Source organism: Lissotriton vulgaris, unplaced genomic scaffold, assembly GCF_964263255.1.
Source record: "Lissotriton vulgaris unplaced genomic scaffold, aLisVul1.2 SCAFFOLD_4485, whole genome shotgun sequence".
Classification (NCBI taxonomy): domain Eukaryota; kingdom Metazoa; phylum Chordata; class Amphibia; order Caudata; family Salamandridae; genus Lissotriton; species Lissotriton vulgaris.
Genome location: NW_028252393.1, coordinates 75,177 through 98,530, shown reverse-complemented (window position 1 = coordinate 98,530; position 23,354 = coordinate 75,177). Strand labels below are relative to the sequence as shown.

Here is a 23,354-nt window from a genome sequence, read left to right as displayed (position 1 = left end):
AAAAACTTTCGGAGCATCCTGAGGATACCGAAACACGTCCCTGTGAGGGTAGCCACCTGGGATTTGAGCGTAAGCTCGTTGTCGATTTTAATTCCCAGGTTCTTAGCCCATTTAGATGACTGAGCTGGGGGGAACATGTCGGCAGGCCACCAACCATGCCAATCCGGTTCTGATGGACATCCGAAGAAAAGTATCTCGGATTTATCCAAGTTGCACTTGAGGCTGTTCAGTTGGAACCAGTTGAAAACAGCCCCAAGGCACTCACGGATACTTTCCCCATCGAAATCTTCGCTCTTACGGCAGGTGAAAAGAAGCTGGGTGTCGTCAGCATATGAGACGATCTGGGCCCCGTAGGACTCCACCAATGTCGCCAGGGGGGTCATAAGGATGTTAAATAGAGTAGGGCTCAATACTGAGCCCTGAGGAACTCCAACTCCCCATGGCGGCATTTCGGCAGATCCAGGTGAGGCCCAGACCGTCTGTCGGCGGTTGGCTAAGAAGGAACAAAACCAGTTGAGCACCTTCCCCCCAAGACCGATGTCATGTAATTTAGGGGCCCGATGTAGGTAGCCCTTTACCGATCGGAATCGGCGTAAAATACCGATTTACGGCCGTTTCCGATCGGTAAAGGTCTATCGAGATGTAGGGGCACATTTTCGGTAATTTTACCGAATCGTTATCATTACCGAATCGGTAAATTTACCGAATCGGTAATATTTACCGATTCGGTAATGATAACGATTTGGTAAAATTACCGAAAATGCAATGTAGGTAGCCAATGTTCCATCAGCACATGGCTTACAGAATCGGTATTTTACCATGGAATACAAATCCATGGTAAAATACCGATTCCTGTGTACATGCACATCTGTGCATGTACACATGTGCCATGTGACAGACAGACGTGCCCTTAGGGCATGTCTGTGTGCCACATTGCACACATGCCCGTTTTGGGGGTGCTAGAGGGTGTCAAAGTGACACCCCCTGCACCCTTGCCAATTTCGGTAATTACCGATTCGGTAAATACCAATTCGGTATTTGACTTTAATCCTATGGGCTTCAAAGGCCCATAGGATTCAATAGCAAATACCGATTCGGTATTTACCGAATCTGTAATTACCGAATTTGTAAGGAATCGGTAACGATTCCAGATGTTGGGTCCTAGATCCCATTTACCGATTTTGAAATACCGAATCGGTAAAATTCGGTATTTCAAAATCGGTAAATGGGATTTACCTACATCGGGCCCCTAGTGAGGAGATCCTCATGGGGGACGGTGTCGAAAGCCGCCGACAGATCTAACATAACTAACATCACCCTGCCTCCGGCATCCAGCATCTCCTCACAATCTCTGAGATTTCCAAGAGCGCCGTTTCGGTACTTAAGTTGGATCGAAAGCCCAGTCTCCCAGTCAGTCCTCGCTGACCCAGTTCAGAATATGATACATAACGGGTAACTGCCATACTGCACAGTTACCCATTGTTTATCATACATACGACATATAGTAGGTTACTGTGCAATATTATCCTAAATCAAGGGTTTCTGTTTACATCATAAACCATGAGGCTTGAAAAAGTTGTTTTATTTAAAGTCTAGCAAACAAAGGACACTGATAGGGTTTAAACATTTTTATGTTTACTTTTTCTCTATACATTGTTGATAAAGTAATGGATATTATCAAAGGTCAGTGGATTTATGCAATTGTGTGATTCAGATTTTGCCTCTTAATTGTGTACTTACACCATGTGCCACACAACCTACAACTTTATTTTCACATTAGATCCATCATTTGCAGATTTTGCATAGAAATGTTTTTAGCTCACATTTATGTAAATAATACTGCTAAAAGATGTGGTCCATAATTTGTCTTTTTGTTCTATAATTTAGATAGCAATTTAGCATAATTTAGGTAATCATCCTATATAACTGTAGTGGCCCTGTGAGTGGTGAAGCTCTCCAGAGTAGTTTGGGGTTATCAATATTAATATGTAACCCATATTTCACAGGGAACCGTGGAACATTCTATCAAATTTATGCATATGTATGTTCATACACAAACACACACACACACACACACTAAGGTATGTAATGACATCGAGTGAAAGTAGGGCTCCTAAAAATATGTTGAGCCCCGCTCCTACTTGCTTCACAAATTAAACACTGGTACTGTCCTACCATAGTCCTGCTTCACTGGCTTCCTAATGGAAACCTCAACTATGTAAAACCTTAGTCCTATGGGTGTACCATAGCATCTCAATATAGTGGCATCTCTCTGTGTTCACCAAGGTCTGCAATTTCAATGCAGGTGAACAATAACATATAAACCCTTCAGAAGAACCTTGCTCATCCTTTCAATAATCATTTCCAGTACAGGCTCTGGGAACCCTACATATTGTGTTGTGTCTCTCACTTTTGTCCGGCTCTTCTGTTCTGTACCAGTGCCGGGACGCCCCTTTGCTGGGGCATCTGTGCGCTCTATAAATCCGGATAACATAACATAACATAACTTATCGTGTTCAGCATACGCTATGAAATAATTTGCAATCGAAGTGGTAATGTGAGAGAATATTGAACATAGAAATTTACCCTGTCATGAATCACATGGCCTTTACAAATGTTTACTTGTCTTCATTATCACATTGGGCATTGGTTTTCTATTATGAAATCAAACAGCAAAATATTGCTGTGCCAATACTTTGGACATTATATTTTTGTTAGGAGATGTGTGGGTCAAGTCTAACTTTTCCTTTTGAAGCGACAATCCTTCCAGATAACTATGCTCCTCTAAAAGACTGTTGGATGGTCTGCAGGGTTCCTAGAGATCCTAGTGGGGTGGCAGCATGCGTGGGAAAGAAGGCGCATTAGCTTCACAAAGACATTAGAACCTTTGTTATTCAAAGAGTGCCATGTAAAATGTAGTGTACAAAGTGTGGGCTTGTATGATAAATGTTTTTTTGTGTGGTCATGCAAGTACATCTACGACCTTTCAGCTTCAGACAGCCTATGGATGTGGGCAGAGCCATGTCCCAAAGACTATTTCTTTCTATAACATAACACAACATAACATAACATAACATAACATATTAAAATATATTATAATATAACCTAATGAATTATGCAGCATGAAAATGCTGATAAAACCCAGGTTTTTGTAATGGATCACAGGCATTGTCCCAAGACTTCTTTTGCAGAAGCAATCTACTCTATTGTCCTCAACCATAGATAAAAACCTGAGTGTCTCTTAGATCAGTGCATTAGGACTCAATATCTTGCAATGCACCTGCAATTTGCTTTCAAGGAATACAGTGAATGTGTCTCTTCTGTTTATCCTGGACCCACAAATATGCCTTACATTTAGTCTCTGAAAGCGAATTGTCCCAGTTTCAATTTTACCATTCCTGCATAATAACAAATCCAATGATTAGAAACCCCGGTTTTTCAGATATGTGACCAGGCTCCCACTTTTCAGGTTTGGTGTTCAGAATTACCAGTGGCTCCAGGCTTTTGTGTTTGCCATTGAAGAAATAAACAAGAACCCCAACATCTTACCCAACATCAGCCTCGGATTCCAGCTCTATGACTCCTGTGCTGCAATACAGCTGGCTCTTGAGGGGACTCTATGGATACTAACACAGGATGCAGCACCTGTTCCAAACTACCAGTGTCAGGGAAGCCTCCCTACTGCAGCCATAGTAGGAGATTCCAGTTCAACGCGTTCCATCTCGATGGCAAGAATTTTGGGTCTGCAACGATACCCTCAGGTAGAATAAAGTGTTTACCGCCTATTTTTATGAAATTATTCATTCTTGGGGATTGTGATAGAACCACTGCCTCATGTACAAAGAACTTCTGTGATTGCAAACCTTGTGGTTCAGAAATTCACAGGGTTTATGACTACAAATGGGCTTTTCTTCATGGGCAAAAAGGCCCCTATACAAGTCAGGAAAGGCTGTTTATATTCTTTTCAGGATCACAAATAGCTGTGGGGCATGAAAGGAAAATGTAATGCATTAATGGAAAGGAATGTATCAATGGTTTACCAACATAATTGTAGCTGCAAGCCATTGGTGTTTTTCTGGCTGCTGAATTGGAGTTGTAACTGGTTCATTAACTCTTATTTATTATTTATTAGCAGCAACTGTATTTGACCAATATCATTAGATACCTTTATATTGCTTATAATGGTAGGTATTATTTTGCATTTATGGAATGATACATATTTTTCTTTTGTTCATGTAGGGGAGAGTGAAAGTATTTCGCAAATTGTGAAGCAGTTATAAAAATCTTTTTAAAACACCTTTTTTGTAAGTCACTTGTGGAGTGAAATCCGGTTACATTGCCACCCAAATTCACTCCACATGGGAATATGACAGATATTGAGTATTTTGTGAGATTTGTGGAGTTTTTGTTGTTCTCTTGAGCCAACCGAGGTCCAGGGAAAACCAAACGATGGGATCATAAACAAGCCATCGTGTGTGGTTCATGTGGTGCTTGAGGGTTTCATTCTATCCAATGACTTTTCCAAAATTTACTTTTGCCTAGACCCTACCCAGTTGCAAGTCTACCACTTCTGCAGGTAGGTCCACAACACATATGTTTATTTTGTATTTAGGGAACCTTGAATCAAGTTGCTTTAACAATTTATGTAGAACTGGATGGTTATCAATTGGCTGCGGATACCTATGGACACTAGTGAAGTAATGGAGATGCTGAAGACACAATAAAAATTCCATATTAATTTAGAAAACAAGAGAAAATTTACTTGAATAAAATTAGGTAAAAATATAGAAGAATCGAAGATATGAGTTTTTAAATGTTGTGTTGAAAATAAACGCCAAAAAGCACAAAAAGACAACTGTGGGTACTTTTGATTGAACAAAACCAGGTCAAAGGCAAGAGTTAAGGCCACTTGCAATAGGTTGCTGGTCAGAAACAAGGAGCAGTTTTGCCTGGTGGAAAGCTACCCTTGGACGAATAAAGTTTTATGGAAATTTAAACTCCTCTGCAGGGCCAGTCAGCGGTTTGGATCAAACTAGTGTCTAAATGGCTTTGTTAAGATGTGAAAAGGTAGGGAGGCCTTCAAGGGATTTGATTCAAAGCAAAAATGAGTTGTTCAATTTACTTAAAGGCTAAGATTAATTAACCTGGTGTGTAAGTCATGTAGTTAAATATGCATAATCAATTTGTAGAACACATAAACACATATAAACATATAAACAACAAAACACAAGGGGTGTATCAAAAAAAGAGCTTTATCAAATATTTCATTAGGTCAGCAATAAATCAAAAAAGCAGGTAAGGAAATGCTGATATGAAGAGCCTAGTAGCAAATCAACAGTAATGCAGCAAAACCTATAAAATACATCTATCTCAAGGCGCAAAAGTAAATCAAGTACTGTAGAGATAAGATGGAGGTCGACGTTTCGGTCTCTCTACAACCCAATGAACGAGACCATCTTCAGGACTGTTTTCAATAAAAACACTGCTATAAATTGTGCTGAAATCTCAACTCAATGAAAGCCACAATGTTGGATTTTTAGAGGCGAAATTGCACGTTGAAGCGGTATGGCCAAATCCTAGTTCGGGGAACACAACCGTCCCATAGGCGAAGACGCCGAGGATAACTTGATAGATGGTTATTCAATGGTAAAGAGCTCAAGACACCGGAGGGGTTTAAAACAATCTATTAGTAGATTTAGAGCCCTCTATTATCCCGAAGTAGTTGTATCCGTGTATATAGGATCTTATAGGCTGGTGCTGTAATCCAACCGATGGTTACGTGGGCGTTTAGCGGTAAAGGGTTTATTTTAACTTGGCAAACGAAGTCGGGTCAGAGTCAATCTAACGGCAGCCACGGGTTTAATTTAACTTAAAACAAGAAGAAGAAGGGTCAGAGTCAATCTAACATCAGACACGGGAAAGACCGAGTCTGACCCTTCTTCTTCTTGTTTTAAGTTAAATTAAACCCGTGGCTGCCGTTAGATTGACTCTGACCCGACTTCGTTTGCCAAGTTAAAATAAACCCTTTACCGCTAAACGCCCACGTAACCATCGGTTGGATTACAGCACCAGCCTATAAGATCCTATATACACGGATACAACTACTTCGGGATAATAGAGGGCTCTAAATCTACTAATAGATTGTTTTAAACCCCTCCGGTGTCTTGAGCTCTTTACCATTGAATAACCATCTATCAAGTTATCCTCGGCGTCTTCGCCTATGGGACGGTTGTGTTCCCCGAACTAGGATTTGGCCATACCGCTTCAACGTGCAATTTCGCCTCTAAAAATCCAACATTGTGGCTTTCATTGAGTTGAGATTTCAGCACAATTTATAGCAGTGTTTTTATTGAAAACAGTCCTGAAGATGGTCTCGTTCATTGGGTTGTAGAGAGACCGAAACGTCGACCTCCATCTTATCTCTACAGTACTTGATTTACTTTTGCGCCTTGAGATAGATGTATTTTATAGGTTTTGCTGCATTACTGTTGATTTGCTACTAGGCTCTTCATATCAGCATTTCCTTACCTGCTTTTTTGATTTATTGCTGACCTAATGAAATATTTGATAAAGCTCTTTTTTTGATACACCCCTTGTGTTTTGTTGTTTATATGTTTATATGTGTTTATGTGTTCTACAAATTGATTATGCATATTTAACTACATGACTTACACACCAGGTTAATTAATCTTAGCCTTTAAGTAAATTGAACAACTCATTTTTGCTTTGAATCAAATCCCTTGAAGGCCTCCCTACCTTTTCACTTAACCACCCAAGCCCTCAAGGGTCTATTTGGGTTTCTCACTCCTTTGTGAATCATCACTTTGTTAAGATGTGGCAGTCAATCAGTGTTAGACCTTACATCATTGGCGTGCGTCTCCCTTCCATTTTGACGGATTGCCTCTTCTGTTTTGATATGTTTTTGCTAGATTTATGCTTTGGGCACTGTGCCACTGCTAATCAGTGCCACAGTGCAAGTGCTCCCCATTTTAAATTGATATACTGATTGGATTCCATGATTGGGTTATTCGATTTATCTGTCAGCCCCTAGTACAGTGCACCAGGTGTGCCCAGGGCTTGTAAATCAAATGCTGCTGGTGGGCTTCCAGCACTGGTTGTGCCACCCACAGAAGCAGCTTGTAAAGTGTGTCTCATGCCTGCCATTGCAAGGCCTGTGTGCAGTCTAGCACTGCCATGTCGACTTGGCCAAGTGCACCCACTTGCCCGTGCCTAAACCTTCCCTTTGCTTCATATTAGACACCCCTATGGTAGGCCCAAGGGCAGGGTGCATTGTAAGTATTACTTAGGACATGCTCTGATGTGTGTAGCATGTTCTAATAGTGAATTACAGCCCTTTTCGTTTTTCACTATTGAAGGCTACCTGTTCTCATAGGTTAGAATGGGCAGTTAGATTATTACATTCTTATAATTCTAACTGACTCAGGGAACATGGTAGAAATTCGAATTTAGTATGCCTGAACTCAGAATAATAACGTACATCTTTTAGTAAAGTTTATTCTAATATTCTGTGTTTGCAAATACCACTTTTAGAAAGCAGGTATTTGCTTGCCTGACCATTTGAGCCTGCCTCTGCTGGGATGTGTATTCCCTGTCTGGGTTTGTGTGTGACAGGGCTGGGGAATTCCAAGAGACAGGCTGGGGCAGCCTGGTGGTGAATAGAGAGATCTGCATCTAGATGGGAGGGAGGAGTTACATCTGAGACCTGAATAGGGCTGGGCCTTCCCTCTACAATGCTGGCTCCACCCCCTGTGGCTTGTCTGATGTCTCTGCCCTGCACTGTGAAAGGAGAGGAGGAATCATGTCATCAGAGTGCTCCCGAGCTGTATCTTCCCTCCCCTGTGCTGGCTCCACCTCCTGTGGGGCGGCGGATGTCTCAGCCCTGCAGAGTGAAAGGAAGAAGAGAGTCATGTAAACAAAGTGCTCAGAAACTGGTTTGGACTAGGCAGAGGCCTCTCTGCCTACATAGAACAAAGGATTTTTGGGTATAAATATTGGGACCCTGATCCCAAGAAATTAGATTACTTCTGGCAAGGAGAAGAACCAAGGAAGCTGCAGGAGCTTGGACTGCCCCTCCGCCAGTGTGCTGTTTGCTGGGTTGGCCTGCAGTGGTTGCTTAATTGCCAAGGGAAAGGAGAAGGAACCATGTAAGGACTTTCATCTACAGGATATTCTCCAAGGGCTTGAACTGTGCTTGTCCCCTGCTGAAGTCTCAGGGACAAAAAACTTCACCTCCATCTCCCTCCTGAATTTCCTTGCTGGGAATTCTTACTCCAGTCACTTGCGTGCCGCTGGGAGCTGGAAGTGCTACGCATCGAGAGGAAGCGTGTCGCCGTCGCAGCTAAAATCATCGCAACGCCGGAGAAGCAAGCCTTCGTTGCATCTCCCTGAAAGCGTGTGTTCATTGAAGCTGTCTGCTGTCGCATCACCTGAGAAGCGTGACGCCATCGTGAGAGTTGCCATCGCATCACTGGAGAAGCGTGTCAAAGGGCCTGTCGCGGCTCCAAAGTACAGAGTCGTCGCAAGGCTGTCAGGGCATCATCGCATTGTCATCGCATCGCCGCATCAAGGGCGCCATCTTGAACAACGCAACGGGCCCGCAGGCTGAGAATATACACATCACCTCCGCACCGGTAAGGCTCACGATGAGTCCCCTACTCTGCGCAAGCATTGAGGAAGGATGCAACCATTCCCCCGGGTCACGGAACCAACACATCTCCCCTTGTGCAAGCCTTTTGTTCACTTTGCGTTACGCATCCAGGTACTTTGTTGAGAACTTTGTCGCATTTACCAGCAACCTGAATAAAGAGACTTTAATCATATTTTAAGCAACCTTAAGTGTAGTATTGTGGATTTTTGGTGTTTGTGGTCTTGTGTTAAGTCTATATAAAGAATACCTATTTTTATAAAACCTGTGTTGTGTCCATCTGTAGTGTTATCACTGTATTACTGTGTGTATTCACAAATGCTTAACACACTGCCTCTGAGATAAGCCTGTCTGCTCGTGCCAAGCTACCAAGGGGGTGAGCAGGGGTTATTAAGGAGTGTAATCCCCTTATCCTGACTTAGAAGTAAGGGTCCCTATTTGGACAAAGGTGATAACCATTGCCAACTAGAGACCCCCAGATCTAACAATCAGGGTTTGTGCTGTCAGCAAGGTTTGTTGGCATTGATTTGAAACTGCCCAGTGAAGCCATTGATACCGTCCTGCTCAGCTTTGAGTCCTGTGAGAGCATTGCTTGGGTGCAATTCGGCATTCAGTCCTGGGAAGCCATCAACAAAGGGTGTCAGCATGTATTCTTGGCATTGACAAGCATGAAACTTTCAGTTAGGCATGAAGGAGTTCACTCTCACCACAGCCAAGACTCCAGGACTTGTGGTTTAGGATTTACGTCTGCAGAGGCCAACAGAGCAGATCAGGTTAGGTCCAGTTGGGACTGTTCAGCAGGAAAGCAGTAAAGCCCTCTGGAAGCTTTGTGCGGCCTTGCAGCTCAAACAGGAGGGTGGTCGCTCTATTCTTGGAGTGCCTTCTGGGGCCCTGGAGTCAAGACAAGAAGGTCCAAATTTCCTTCACGTTCTTCCAACAGCAGGGCCGTCCTTCTTCTGATTCTACTCAGTTCCAGGTGTATCATAAGGGGAATTCTAGTGTTGCCATTTATATGCCCAGTGCCAGCTGGTGGGGAGTGCAATCCTTTGCCCACCCTTCATTCTATATGGGGCAGCCTCTGTTTTGGGCATCTCCCTTCTCTCACTGGGCTTAGAGTCAACCTTGAGCCAAACCATTTACTCAGGTATCCATGATGAATATCAAAACACCAATATACCCCTCATATATGCCTTGCTACCTAATAAACAAGGATCTCTAACTATGAACTACTAAACCACATTCAATACAGAATAAACCACTATGTCCCACGTAAAATATAATCAACTTTGAACAAGCTATGATACAAAACATACTTAAACTTTAACCACACACAGCTATTCAAAGCTGTTACTATCAATTTAATCAAGAATTTTGGAGTCATCTCTAACAATGTGCACCAAGTCCAGAATATGCAGCAAACAACGAGTTTGCCTTTGAAATAAAAAATTAAAAACATCCCCAGCCGGGGACCCTGTAACAGAAGTAGCTGACCACTACAATTTATAGAAAGCCCACCATTAAAATAAACCAAGTCCCCTAATGGACCATTTTGAATGCATTTGGTATGCTGACTGCACTACACCAGACAGAGATGCCAACCAAATTCCAGATACGATGATTGAATGTCTAGGACAGCACCATACATTAAAAAGCTAAAACCAACATCAAAGAAAAAGGATGGCACAATCCCTTCCAATTCACCCAACTTATTAACCCCAGACAGAAATTTAACAACGCTACCAACAACCAAGAAAAGATCACTCAATAAGCTAAAAGAAACCTAAAGTAAGTAAACAACCAGTAGAATGTGCAACATGTTACAATGTAAAGTTAAACTTTTTTTACAACAGAGAAATACACTCATTAGAATCAATTGCTCAATCCCTATCAAAAAAACACCTAGCAACCTACGCTCTATAAAACAAGCCTTAACAAAAATATGTTACTAGAATATACCCATTTTCAAAATAAATATTAAACAATATATCTTTATACATCAGACACGAAAGATAGAAATAACATAGGAAATAAGACTGATAAATAAAAATAATAAGTTTAACAATTAATTACAAGACAACATATCAACAATCGTAAAGCGCAACACTAGAAATGTCCAAAAAATAAAACTAAGTAAGACTAACCTAGAAAATATAATATAATACATTACAATTAATTACAGCAAATACAGATAGATATTAAAATATAAAACGTCCCACCTACACAAATAAAAATAAACTTACAATTCCGTAGTTATAGATCTCCATCGATGTCCACTTTCTCAACGCATAATCCATCAAACAAAATAAATACTAATCCGAAAAGAAAAATGCAAACATTAACACGTCCAAGATCAATCCATCAATGTATTCGAAAATCACAAACATAAAACTCATACAATAAACTCAAAAAATTAAGAATGCAGCAAAAATCCCCAAAAATCTAAGGAAATAAAATAAATATATTAATTGACGAGAAACCCGATACATTTCCTTTGAAAAACACATAACAGCACAGGCCCTATGAATGACTACTGATCCCTTAGCCTTTAAAAGAACACAGCATATGCACCACCACAAACTACTATATTCAAATACCACATAAACATAACATTGCAAATGTAATAAGCACAACCTAATACGTTAAATATCTAAAACTACAATGCATTCCAACAATACTCTAGGTAGCCCTAACACACAACCCAAAAAACAATAGAATACAAATTACAACTAGGTCTCCCAATGTTATGGTATTTATTTTTGGGACATTTCTGTCTGTATTTATCCATATTTATTTTTTGTCAGCCATTTCTGTATTTATCCATATTTTGTGAAAAAACAAAGCTGAAACTAGTATAGTTCCTCACGTATTTACCCAATAAATATGCAGTCATGCTTGAATGCCTGCCAGGTTTCAGTGATATGAACACCCACAGAAGATAAATCAATGAACTTATATGAAAATATTCAGATTTTGTATCAGCCTTGTGCATATCTACAGCTGTTTAAGCCTCTTTAGTAAAATACCTTTTTTTGTTACCCCCTTACCTATCAATCGACACAGTTATTGGCCTGCCAGTCATGGAAAAGTGTTTTTAGAATCACTCCAAAAACACCCAATTGCCATTTTTATCCACATTTAAAAATAAATACAGACAAAAAAATAAGTGGATTTCAGTCTGTATTTATCTGTAAAAATTAGTAAAAACGGAAAACAGGTAGCCTTAATTACAACTAACTAACCCTCAAAATCAAAATTAATACAATAGCGTACTTTCACTAACACTACCTCCATCCACTCTACCCCTAAAACCCTTTAAAAAATTGAAAAGGCCTTACCGTATACAGCAATTAGTAGCATGTAACTGTGACTCACTCCCGCAAAATCTGATGAGGAATGAAGCAAATACACTACAACAGTAGACTTAGAGTAAAAAATATTGGCTGCTACATAAAAATAGAAAAACTAATTCCCCATAAAAAATAGGACTTTAAGTAAAAATTATTTTAGTGTAAAAACATGCAACAATATGATAAAATATGTAGTAATTACCAATAAATGATTTGTGGAAAATAAAATTGGTAAAATACAAAATAAATAGTATCAAAAATAAGAAATATAATATAGTACTATTTATAATATACTTAAAAAATATATCAAACTGGTTATAATAAAAAATGATACATTGCAAATGTAACATATAAATAGGTTGAAAAATTCCACTATGTAAAATATTGTAAATAAATATACATAAATAACATGTTTTGCGTTTCGAAAACATACGAAGAATACCAATATGTAAATTTTTTTGTTTTAGTAAAATGTAAAAAGATACCAATATATGAAACTATGTTAAAAAAAAAAGTATTCAGCGGGAAACAAATATCGGTAAAAAATTAAGAAACATTGGGAGATATGCGCTAGGAAGTGGGAGTGTGTCCTTTGCTTAACGACTCGCTCAACCACTTCTGAAAAGCAGGGCTGCACCATATTTAGAAGAATGTCGTGCAGCTTAGCGCTTCCCCCTGAGATGGCGCTAAGTTTAACAACTTAGCACCAATGCAGGCACACCTGCACCAGATTGCATTGGTTATGTGTAGGAAGGTGTCCCTTCCTGCAGTTAAACATTCCTAAAATGTCATTTTGTAACTTTCATGTGTGCTACTTCATGCAGCACACATGAAAGTTACAAAAGTGGCACTTTTTTAAAAGGTTTGTTTTTGTACAGGAAGGGACACCTCACTAAATAAAAAAACATGGCATTTAGCTTTTTCCATGTGTGCTGCACAACGCAGCACACATGGAAAAAGCAAAAACAAGAAGAAATAATGCATTTCTCCTCGCTTCACCAACTTAAGACCAGGATTTTCCTGGTCTTAATTTTGGCGCTGCCTCCTATGTATGTCACCCTTGTACATAGGGGGCAGCGTTAAATACATGGGTGTTGCGGTGGAACCCCCACCACATCACCCAGTGCACGCCCCTTTCACACTAACCGTGGAGTGAAAAGGTGCCTTTTTTACAAGACAGCATTAAGCCACGTTGAGTGGCTTAACGCTGGTTTGTACAAAAGGCGCAGCCCCTATCGCCACCGCACTGTCCGTAAAAGTGATGTTGTGGTGGCAATAGGGGCTTGCACATATGCCCCATTGTTTTTATGATTCAAAAATACATATGTATATAAAATATGTAAACATATGCATTATTAAATAAAAACTTAACCAAAAGAATAAAATGACAAGATTTTATCATTTACTATGCTATTAAAAAAAAGTAACAATTAAGTTTTACGTGTATTAATAACACTATTATTTAACATATTGAATGCACCGTTTTTAATTCCCACTACAACTTAAGGCAGGGATAAGATCAACATAGTGATTAGATGGCTAAGAAGTGGAAACTGTGTCTAGATATAGGTCCCGGGAATTATTTTTACAAATAATAGACATTTTGATACCCGGAAACGAAAATTCACAGCAGTGGCTAAACCTGGAACCGGCCATAAACCTGTAGAGGTTCTAGCAGAGTCTTAAAACATGATTATAACTGTTTTATGGATGCGAGATAATATAGAAGCAGCAGATGAAATTCATTGAGCAAATAGATATGAATATTTGGAAAAGATGACTTGGTCTGCAAAAGGGGTGAGTGAACAGCTCATCTGGGCCAATAGTGGCCAGGGGATCCCGTCTCCAACATATAATTTAGGAGGGTGGGGGGGCTTGAGCTCCCTGAACCCCATAACCGGGGCCTTTCTCTTTCAAAAAGTGGAGCATGCAGTCCCCCTCCCTGAGCCTATTAAGGCCACAGGGACCCCATCCCCAGGCCAATATTTTAAAAAAGGGAAGGGGTACATGCCCGCCCCCCAGACTCAATGAGACCCCTAGGACACCACCTCCAGGGCCAACATTTTTAAAAAGGAGAGGAGGCACACACCCTCCTCCCCAAGCCTCTTATGACCCTGGGGACCCCATTACCTGGTGCCAATATTTTAAATAAGGGAGAGGTGTACAAGGCCCACTTCCCTAAGCTTCAATGATGCCCCGGAGACCTCATGTACCAAGGAAAATATTTTGGAAGACCCTATTAAGGCCCCAGGGACCCCTTCCTTTGAGGACAATGCTTTAAAAACAGGAATTTACAATGCAATAGGTCTCGCATTCATGCAAGTTTGAGCTATTTGCATTGTAAATGACTATGCCTTTTCTTTATTTCTTTGGTTTTGAAACATGAGTAAAAGGCATTGTCATTTAAAATACTAATAGCTTAAACTCTCGCAAATGCGAGACATATTATATTGCAATAAAGGGCCTTCTCGACCGCTTATTAGATTGTAAATATCAGAGGTAGAGACCGGCCTGTGATGTCGTCAAAGAAGTGATAAATAGTGCAGTGAAGAAGATGTGTAAGTGTTGTAAATTACACAGACACAAAGTGTGACGTGAGAGTTACAAATAATCTGAGCTATTAACACTAACAAAGTGCTCCAACACCTTTCGCTATTTGATGACACTGTTGCAGCACAGGAGGAAAAGCGGGAAGGCAGGGCTATTTCCTGCCCTCTCCCTGATTTGAGTGTGTAGTATGGTATTGCGTAATGCCGTTGCTATCTTTGGCCTAATAAAAAACACTCCATCTGTAGTAGGGCCCTGGATTCACCTCCTGGTGCAGGATGGGCTGTGCTTTATGGCAGGCACAAAGGGAGGGAGAGTGGGACGGTCTCAGCTGCAGCTCTGACAGAGTACAGTGCACCTGCTATTACTAGTAAGCAAGCGGCACTGAGGTGGTGATATTGGTATTGGTGTTGGTGGTATTGGTGTCAGTGGTATTGGTATTGGTGGTGGTGGTGGCATTGGTGGTATTGGTAGTGAGGATATCGGTGGTAATGGTGGTATTGGTGGCAGTATTGGTGGTGGTGGTGATGGTGGTGGTATTGGTGGTGGTGGTATTGGTGGTGCTGGTACTGGCATTGGGGGTGGTGGTTGTATTAGTGGTATTGGTGCTGGTGGTAATGGTGGTGGTGTGTCATCGTATCGGGAGGAGGGTTGCGCATCATTCTGTCACACCTTGGGAGATGGAGCAGCTATATGAGGCAACATGGCATGGAGCAGGGGCTGTCGTGTCATTGTTGAGAGCAATGAGAGATGTAGGGCGATTATTGAAGGCCTTAAACAACCGGGTGAGGTGCTTAGTTTTAAAGCCTTTTATGATGTGTTAACGGTGGGGGAACTGGTAGCAAGGAACAAACATGACTGTCATGGGGGGGATGCAATGCTGCCACATGAAGATACATGAGGAATCACTGCTGGTAATCATCCCTACGTCAAAGACAGATCAGGGTGGGAGAGGGGGCCAGATTATACTCCAAAAGGCGAAGGGTAGTGTTTGCTGCCCCATCACCAATTTAGAAGCATTCATCACACACCAGCCGCCAGTTTTGGAGGGTCCGCTTTTAAATTCCAACTCAGTAGAGTAATCCCACTGGCCCTCAAAGCGGCCGGTTTGGACCCAGCCAAGTTTGGGACACACACTTTTAGGATAGGGGCTGCGACGGAAGCCATGACCAGGGAGCGCGGGCAGAGGATTGATAGGTTGTCTTCTGATTGCTATAAGCACTGTGTGTGGTTACATATACTGTGAAGAGGCTGTGTATGCTATGTTTTTGACGGTATCATTGGATTTATTGGTTTGGTTAGCAGTTTTCCATGTCCTGTTCCGCAAAAAGGAAGCCTGAACATGGTGGCATGATCTATGTACGTTTTTCTCACAGGTGGTGAACATTTTGAGCCACGTGTTACTGATGGTGTTTTTTATCTTTGGCTTGGACGCTTGCAGAAGTTCATTCGTCGTTGGATCCCATCGCAGCCCAGGTACCCGCCTGGGGGCGTAAGGAGGCGGAAGTGTGGATATTTGTCAATTCGTATTTAGGCAGGTTAACCCATTGACCATGGCGCAAATTCTGCCACGGTGCGGACATTCTAATCAGTGGGTGGGGTTTTGACAGCCCCCGGCTGTCCTCGGCACATGCCCACTGTTATGGGTTAAAACATGTTTATCTTTGTAGGCAACTATGCACACTGGGCACAGCAGGCAGGTCTCAATGTGTCTTTCTATGGCCGTGGGGTTTGTGTCTTGACCAGCTAAGGGACATGTTAGGGAGCACATTTGCAGGGCACGCATTCCTCCTGCAGCAGTAATTCTGCATCTAGCGGGCAATGATTTGGTTCACCTAGGCAGAAAAGGTGTGGTGGAAACACTGATCACAGAGGTAGGTTGTCTGGCAAGAAGGTGCCCCCAGGCAGTGATAGCATGGTCACACATTGTCCCTAGATTTCAGTGGCATGGGGTGAGTCTGTTTGGGCCCTGAACCATTCTGTCAAAAGGATCAATAAGCGTATTGATAGGTTGTTTCGCACCCCATGAATGAGGACGATCGCACACGGGTGCATCAAGGGGGAAAGGTTCTTTCTGCAGGATGGCATACATCTCTCCAGAATTGGAAATGAAATGTTTCTAGAAAACCTATTAGCTTGGCTGGAGGGAACATGGTCCAGGGCATGACTACCTAGAGGCAGAGGCAGGCTAGATAGTCGGTCAACTATGCTGGCCTGTGGTGGTAAGGTCATGATTGGAGGGCATATTTATTCAGTCCTTTTTAGGCATCACCATTGGTAAATGAGGACGCCTGAGGGAAGGGACAGTTGGTCTAGTTTAGAACTCGAGGGTGCAGTTACAGCCGGTAGGCTGGAAGGGTGTGGGGGGAGGGAAAGTTCCGCTTCCGGTAGGCATTTTGGGCCAATCCTAGCACAAGCGCAGTGGCGCAGGAAACTTGGCAATGACAGCGCAGCCCCAGGAATATAATATTTAAGGATGTAGGGGGTGCCTGGAGAGGTAACCTCTGGCAAACTGGGCCCCCAGCGCAAGACACTCCGGTAGGAGGGTGGGTCCTAGCACGATCTTGTACCAGTCATTGACCTTGCCATAGACTCAAACAGGGATATGCAGAAAATGGTTTGATTGTTGAACATTTAGCTAAGATAGGAATGGCTATGTATTAGAAGCATTTTAAGGCTAGCCAACCAAAATACTGTACACTTTCAATACTGTACATATCAATGTAATGGACTGGACTTTTCTGCGTATTGTAAATACTGTAAATATTTTTTTTTAAATAATGTTTTTTTATGTTTATAGTAAAATACAGCCAGAGTTTTACGACCCCTAATCCAAGGCAATGTGTGTTGACTATCCATTGCTGATGCCTTGAAGCAAGGAGGGTATGTGGTCCCTTAATATCAACAAGTGAGCAGGTAAAAGGTATGGGTAGGGACGCAGAAAAAAACCTGGACATATGCGTAGGTGCCAACCGGACTCAGACACACCGCAGGGTATGGCGGTTTGTGCTGGAATCTGCGTTAGTAGGGGTTGGGACTGGCATCGCACACCTTTGACGTCGTTGGTGTCCGGCTTTGCCTCCCCGCCTGATTGTGCGCGGGCTTCGGTGACCCGGAATGAGTTAAATGCTTCTGGGTTACACGTAATAAGAACGGCAGACAGGAAGCCGATTTAGTTGGCTTCCTATTTTGCAGAATAAAAGTATGCTGTGGAGCAGCGATCAGTCTTTCGCTTCGCCAAAGACCGCATTGTTTTTTTCTTTCCCCACCTACCATCCCCTGAGGCAGAAGTTCTTTGTGATTTGTAATAAATATGTTGTGGTTCTTTTGATAAACAGAGTTTAAGTCATTAACCTGATTTCTTTTCAGGGCAATGTTTTTAGTTGTATTTTATGGAGTATGCTTGGTCAGGCAGTAAGCTCATGATTGGTAGGCATAATTTTTCAGTCCCTGTTATGCATCACCATTGGTAAATGAGGAGGCCTGTTGGAAGGGACAGTTGGTCTCTCTTGGAACTCCAGGGGGTAGTTACAGCCAGTAGGCTGGAAGGGTGTGGGTAGCCGAAGTTCCGCTTCCAGTAGGCATTTCGGGCCAACCCCACACAAGCGCATTGGTGCAGGAAACTTGGCAATGACAGCGCACCCCTGGGAGATATTATTTAAGGACGTAGGCGGTGCCTGGGGAGTTACCTCTGGCAAACTGGGACCCCTGTGCAAGACACTTCGGTAGGAGGGTGGGCCCTAACACAATCTTGGACCAGTCATTCACCTTGCCGTAGGCTTAAACAGGGATACGCAGAAAAGGATTTGATTGTTGAACATTTACCTGAGATAGGAATGGCTATGTATTAGAAGCATGTTAAGGATAGCCAACTGAATTTCTCTACGCTTTCCTTACTATACATATTAATGTAATGGTAGCCTTCGTCCTATCTGTCCTTTCTGCTCTACTGCACTGCTTGAGGGTAGCTTGCTGTGCATGGCAAATGATATTTTCTGTACAGTGATTGGTGGAGGTGACCAAGGATTGTACTAGGACAGACCTGCTGGTGATGATGGGGAAAAGAGATCAAAGTCAAACACACCTGAACTTTGAGCCTCAACTCTCGGCCATGCCCCCACAAGATGAGATATCAGTCAGTCAGTCAAAATCATTTTTTCGGTTAATTAAAACCATACTACAAAAAATAATCTTCAAACAGCAATAAGGCATAAACAGAAAACAAACTATAAAAATGCATCTTGCAGCTAATAAACGAACAGTTCAGCATACAATTAATTATAAATATATTTTAAAAAGTCTCTTAAAATATTTCAGATCATGGACTCTCTTTTTTAATCCTTATTCTAACCGCCGCAGTTAAAAAACTGGCTGTGTTTAAAATTTCCCAAACGTTGGTCAGCATCTGCAAATATATAAGGACTGGCCTCACCTGTAAAAAACCTTTTCCCCTTAAAATTGGTAGTATAAAACGTTTTTTAAAATGAAAAAAATGCTCACAAAACAAAAAAACAACAAAAACGTCCTGGGTGGAGAAATTGTCACAAATACAGAGACCTAAATCCTCCACCGTTCTCCACCCCTGGGATTCAGCAAGTAGAAAGTGCAACTGATTAAAGCTAAATCTTACTAAAAGGAAACGAAGATGTGGGTTAGTTACTCCGTTTAAATAGGGTTCAATGGCACATGTGGTTTTTAATAGTTGGTGTACTCACACCATAGATTTCATCAACTCCCTAGCCTCTCTTTCCGTATATGTCATGTATAGGTACGTTTTCTTGGCCCACAACAGATCTTCCTTCCGCAGCTTTTCTGCAGAGTTAAATAAGTTGGGACGTCCTAATTGTATTGCTAGCCTTTTCACATAACTCAGCTAGGGGATAGTATTTGTTCTATCAAGTGCTAGGGAATTGCTCATAATTTTGCGGTTCAGTTCTAATTCTGGATTTATCCAGGTCGCTATCCATTTGAGTAGGGGTGCAATTTCAATTAAATCTGACACAAAACCTATCCTAGTTTCTTGGTGAATAATATAGGAAGATGTTGATTGTGGCACTGATAGTAGGTTTCTTGAAAACTTATTTTCCACTACTTGGATGTCCTTGACATCTCTATATCCCCATATATCGGAGCCAGAAAGAGCAATGCATTTGACTCTATATCATTTTAACATGGCTTGTATTGGCTTTGACCCTAAGCTGCGTGCAAAGTCAAGAACCGCTATAGCAGATCTGGCTTAACATTTCTTTTAGCTTTCTTTTGCGGTCCCCACTGAGCTATCAAATAAGAAACTAGAGGTGGGGACCCAGGTTGCAACTGCCCTGGAAACAACACTGATGGCTATGCAGCAGAGCCTTCAGTCCATTGATGGCAAAATTGACTTATTGAATCTGCAAATGGACCACTTGTCTAAGAATCTCAATGAGCATATGTCACAAATCACAGCAGCAGAGCAGCAGATCCCTGTCGAGGCGCATGATATACAAGTTATGAGCATGAAATGCTTGAATGTGGAGAAGGAGCTGGTGGTCATACAAGAATGTATATTTAGAAGCATGCTCTCAATTAAATAGTCTGCGCATCACGACGCCCGGAATTTGCCAGCACGGACAAAATAGAGACCTATGTGGAAAAGATGCTCTCCATGCTTTTTGTTCCAGAAAATCTGTTGTACTTGGTGGTGGAGAGAGCTCATCACTCATTCATGGCGCAGCTGCCCCGCGGGGTGCTTCCATGCCCAATAATAGGGAAATTGCTAAACTACTGTAATTGAAATACGGTGCTCCAATTTGTGCGTGACAAGAAAGAACCACTGTGCTACATGGTTGTTCTTGTCCATCACACACTACCTGTCCAGTTCCATGATGCTGTGGTCGGTATTTTGCTGTTATAATGGCACAACCCAGAGGAAACATACAGGCATATTACCAAGCAATAGCGATAATTATCGCTATTGCTTGGTTAGAGACAAACATTTACCGCAGGGCTGCGGCGATTTTTATCACAGATAAACCCTGGTATTACCAAAGTTTATCGCAAATGCAATAAAAATCGGCCGCAATGAATGAATATCGCTGAAAAGTCAGCGATATTCATGCATTACCGAGCTAATGCTCTTAGCCATGTTATCCACCTCCCATTGGATAACATGGCTAAGAACTGCTCAGGGCAGGTGTTAGCTTTTGGAGATATTCGCGCTTAGCGCGAATATCTCCATAAGTTGGTAATAGGAGATAGCGATGTTAGCTAACTGGTGTTAGCGACAGCTAGGTAATAGGGAGATAATTTTATCTCCGCTTTCTTGGCTTTTAAAGCCAAAAAAGCAGAGATAAACCCCCTTGATAATATGCCCCATAGTCTTACTGACTTGAAATACCCTGGGGCTTAATGACCCTAGTAAGATTTGACTGGTACTCTCCTATCTAGACAGGTATCATATCCAGATTGCATTCTTGCAAGAAATGCACCTAACACTTCACACAGACCTAGGCATTGGGGCCTGCTGGGCAGTGTATAGCTTGGCCTCTTCATACTCCTCATCCTTCAGAGGCATCATGAATCTGGTGAAACTAGGGGTGTGGTTCATGGTTACCCATTCCACAGTGGATTTGCAGGGCTGTTTTGTGATACCACAGGGGAGTCTTTAAGGCACCCCTATAACTCTGGTAAATACGTGTGGTCCTAATGGACGATCCTGGTTTTAATATGACACTGTGGTGCCACATCCATGCCCTTCCACAAAAGGTTATTTTATGAGTCGAGAACTGAACATGTATTTAGACCTCATGCTGCAACTATCAGCAGTGACCGACTGGCATGGTAAGTACTCCACCAGAGTTAAATGGGAGGGCATGGACAACTATGGCATTGTGAATATATAACACCCATTGCTACAGGAATGTACTTTCACCTCCCCTGTACTTGGGTTGTGGTCTCGACTGGACTATTGGTTGGTCTCCATAGAGATTTGTGCCTTACAGACAAAGGTCATACACCTGCCTAAGACTTTGTCTGACCATGTGTCAGTGAAGTTGGTGGTCTGCGTCCCCACCCATACTTCTATCCATTTCACACAGAGATTCGTAGCAATAGTACTCCTGGATTCGGTGTTGTGAGATGGGCTTTGCTTAGATATTGATGAATATTTTGACAAACAATTTTGGCTCAGTTGACAGGATGGATGCCCTTTGGGTAGCATTCAAGGTCATAATCATGGGGGTGTGCATTAGCAGAGAGGCAGGGGGTTTGAGGGCAATACGCAACCAATTACAAAATACTGAGGATATATTGAGATCCCTAGAATGTGACTATGATTAACCCTTGCCCTACCACCCTTGTTGCCATTCTGTAACACATCACTCCCCATAATGATTTAGCTGCTCATGAATTACACTTAATCAAGCAACATACCACCGGGATGCATGAGGAGAGTGGATGGCCAGGACATAGCTTGTCTGCAAAGCGGCGAGCAGCTTGGAGACAAGCACACATTGTGAATATTATTACTCTAGAGGGTATAGATCATTACAACTCAACCTCTATAGTCACTGATTTCATGAACATCTATACCTGCCTCTACATTACCTGCCACTCTACTATAACAGATGAGATTAGAGGCTACCAGAAGGATGTAAATCCTGCACTGCTGTCTCTTGGACAGCACGAATATCTGGTTCAACCAATTACACTTGTGGAGGTCAGGGATGCCATATGCTAGCTCCCAATAGTAAAGCTCCATATGTAGATGGTCTAAAGGGTGAGTTACATAAAGAATTTGCAAACCTTCTGACACTACACCTACTTGCCCTATAAGACGTAGGTTACAATCGACAGGTATTACATGCTTCACTGCAAGAAGCTCTCATCGTCGCATTGCTGATGCCTGGCAATGCGCCGGAGCACTGTGAGCCCTGCAACTGCAATCTTAATTCAAAATTGATGCAAATATCATAGCTTCAATATTGGTGCCCTAGCTCAAGCCATTTTTCCCCAGTCTGATGCTACCCTATCAGTCTGGTTTCATTCCAGCCCATTCAACTACAGCCAATTTGCTTACCCTGTTTGCATTATTGTACTAACTGAATCCCACGCTGCTGGCAGCGGCATTTTTGATGCCCGCCACCAAAGCTTTTGATTCTATCAAGTGGAGCTCTATGTTTATGATAATGGCCAATATGTGGGTTTCGGAGGCATGCATGTGTTATATTTGCTTGCTACATACTAACCGTGCTGCACCAGTGCGTAATAATGGTACTAGATCTGAGGGATTCCCTGCTGATAGGGAGTGCCCTCTGTTGTCATTATTATTCTCTATAACACTGGATTCATTGGCTTGCATGATCTGGTAGTGGCATGCTGCTTCCAATGTACAGCTTTGGCTGCGTCCCCTTAATACCTCCCTGTATGCAGGTAACATGGTGTTGCATGTCAGGGACCATCCTGCACATTTGGCACCTGTAATTCAGTAATAAATCAGGTCTGATCGTTATTTGGGCCTGAGCATTGACTGGTTAAAGTTGATCATATTCCTCTTGATGCCTAGTATTCTTGTGTAGGTGTGGGCGGCATATTCCGCTCCGCTCGCGGAATTTGCAAAATGTCAGAAATTCCGCATTCCACGGAAAACTGCATAAAATTCCACGATCCGCGGCTCAGCGGAATTTGTGAGTATAGGTATTGCACAAAACAAAGGCATCTTCTTGGATAAATATGCAGGGCAGGATTCATTCTGGCACAATGCTCCTTTCACAAAAAATAAACCTCAACAGGAAGCATTTACAGATATAAATAAAACA

At 42.1% G+C, this 23,354-nt stretch overlaps 1 protein-coding gene across 1 annotated transcript in view; it reads left to right on the top strand.

Moving 5' to 3' along the window:
• The window catches only part of LOC147662578 (extracellular calcium-sensing receptor-like), a 71,857-nt gene that overhangs the window by 7,600 nt on the left and 40,903 nt on the right, over positions 1 to 23,354 (top strand). Inside the window, exon 2 of the mRNA XM_086951070.1 lies at positions 3,470 to 3,761. Within this exon, the coding sequence (XP_086807196.1) occupies positions 3,470 to 3,761 (292 nt within the window). The remainder of the gene's footprint in view (positions 1 to 3,469; positions 3,762 to 23,354) is intronic.